At 50.9% G+C, this 1,770-nt stretch overlaps 2 protein-coding genes across 2 annotated transcripts; both read right to left on the bottom strand.

Moving 5' to 3' along the window:
• Positions 1-53: 53 nt before the first annotated feature.
• PPTG_24799 (hypothetical protein) lies at positions 54-429 on the bottom strand (the record flags this gene model as incomplete). Its single annotated transcript, XM_008918579.1, has 2 exons — positions 136-429; positions 54-70 (listed from the first exon to the last, which is right to left on the bottom strand). Exons 1-2 carry the CDS (start codon positions 419-421, stop codon positions 54-56), a joined length of 303 nt encoding a protein of 100 aa, XP_008916827.1. The 5' UTR covers positions 422-429.
• Positions 430-476: 47 nt separating this feature from the next.
• PPTG_24798 (hypothetical protein) lies at positions 477-1,725 on the bottom strand (the record flags this gene model as incomplete). The annotated part of the gene is made up of 2 exons (XM_008918578.1): positions 652-1,725; positions 477-586 (listed from the first exon to the last, which is right to left on the bottom strand). Exons 1-2 carry the CDS (start codon positions 1,712-1,714, stop codon positions 477-479), a joined length of 1,173 nt encoding a protein of 390 aa, XP_008916826.1. The 5' UTR covers positions 1,715-1,725.
• Between the last annotated feature and the right edge of the window lie 45 nt (positions 1,726-1,770).

The raw sequence follows: 1,770 nt of genomic DNA, 5'->3' as shown, positions 1-1,770 counted from the left end.
GTGGCTGCTCCATGTACATTTCCTGGCGTGGTTGTTGGCCTCCGTTGTAAATATCAGGCTGCTGTGGTTGCTGTGGAGGGGAACTATTCCCATACACATCCTGCTGAGGCTGTTGCTGTTGTCCTCCATTGTTACCATAGACTTCCTGTTGTGGCTGATGTGTAGTATTGGTCCCATAGATATCTTGTTGCTGGTGTTGGTCTCCGTTATTGACGTACATAGTCTGTAGATCGGCGGTGGACGTGGGGACAAACATGGATGTGTCCTCCAGCGTCTGCTGCTGGTTCTGAGGGGCGTTCTGCGTCTGAATCTGCGCTTGCTCTTCGTCGTTCAAGAGAAGTACACGTACGAACGCGTCCTTGTTGCGGCGACGTGGATTGGTCTTAAGCTGGCGCTGAGTGATCTCGCGCTTGAGCTGCATAAGAGTCCAGTCCTTGTAGTCGTCAGAGCGCGGCGGAGAGCAGCGATCGTCGCCCTTAGCGGACCACAAGCGCGACACCTTTGGAGCGGTCCACTGCGATAACGGAACGTTCATCATTTATGGGACTGAAGCAGAGAACTGCTACAGCAATAGCCATGGATCCGACTTCAAAACAACAACAGAATATAGTCAGATCACAGTCACTTGCTGGAAATACCAGACTAAAGTACCTTGCCAGGTCGCATAAGGAAACGATGCAAACAATGATTCTCCGCTAGTCGAATCCAGCGAGAAACGATCGAAAAGTCCGTCTTCACCTTGAGGCTGGACAGCTTCTTCTCTCGATAAGAATGTCTTCCCATCCAGAATACCTTCAAACACATGCGATCGAAATCCACTGTGCGAAATATACAGCAAATAGCTCTTAGACGAGTCCACTGCAGCGCCAGTAATCGCCTTGAACGAAACAACCTCACTAACTCCAGGTTGCACCACCGCCGGGGCTACCAATGGCAGCACAAAGCCCAATGTTTTATCCTGTTCTCCACGCTCTTCTTTTCTCTCCACTAACGTGAGTCGATACAAATGCAACGGCGTCTTCCCGTCATTCTTGACATGCAACTGGACATGTGTGAAGAAGGTTTGGTCCTTTGATTCCTGGGTCTCTCCTTCATCATCAGACCAAATCAGTGTCTCCCCTAGAATAAACTGTGGCAATCCACTGCCACTATTCGGTAGTTCATAAGCTGGGGAGACCGGTACATGTCGTACCATTCCCGTCGTTTGGTCCAGCGAGATTCGCTTTTCAGTCTCGAATAATCTGTCCACTTGTCGCTTGGCTTCACGTCCCCAGGTGTCCATGTCCTCTTCGACGTCCATATTGGACCTCGAACACAACGATGCAATGCCCATCAACGCGATGGTGGACGACTCAACGTTCATCGGCTCCAAGACGCAGTCCACCGCGTGCAGTGAATATGTCCTCAAGGACATCTTTAAATGGCCCATCACTGCGTTCATAGGTGAACTTCGGAGACATCCTGTCCCTGCAGATGCTTGTGTCTCACTGCCCATCGCGTCCTCCACGTCGCGACTGGGGAATGCGATTTCAACTCCCAAGTCTAGACAAAACACGGGCGGCGCAGCGTCTACAGGGGTCTCGTTGTCGATATTGCTGCGTAGAGACGCCGGAATTTCACTTACGGGGGCGGAGGATGCATAGTAAAGATGTACGAGCAGCAGTAAACACAGCAACAGAGGCGAACGCCCTTGACGTCGCCACAAGTCGTGCATTTTGAGCAGCTCTTTTGATGATGGATTCAAGGAAAATAGTCCTGATTGGTAGAAAC

The sequence above is a fragment of the Phytophthora parasitica genome, assembly GCF_000247585.1.
Source record: "Phytophthora parasitica INRA-310 unplaced genomic scaffold supercont2.235, whole genome shotgun sequence".
In the NCBI taxonomy this organism is placed as follows: domain Eukaryota; phylum Oomycota; class Peronosporomycetes; order Peronosporales; family Peronosporaceae; genus Phytophthora; species Phytophthora nicotianae.
This window is presented reverse-complemented; position numbering and strand designations above follow the sequence as displayed.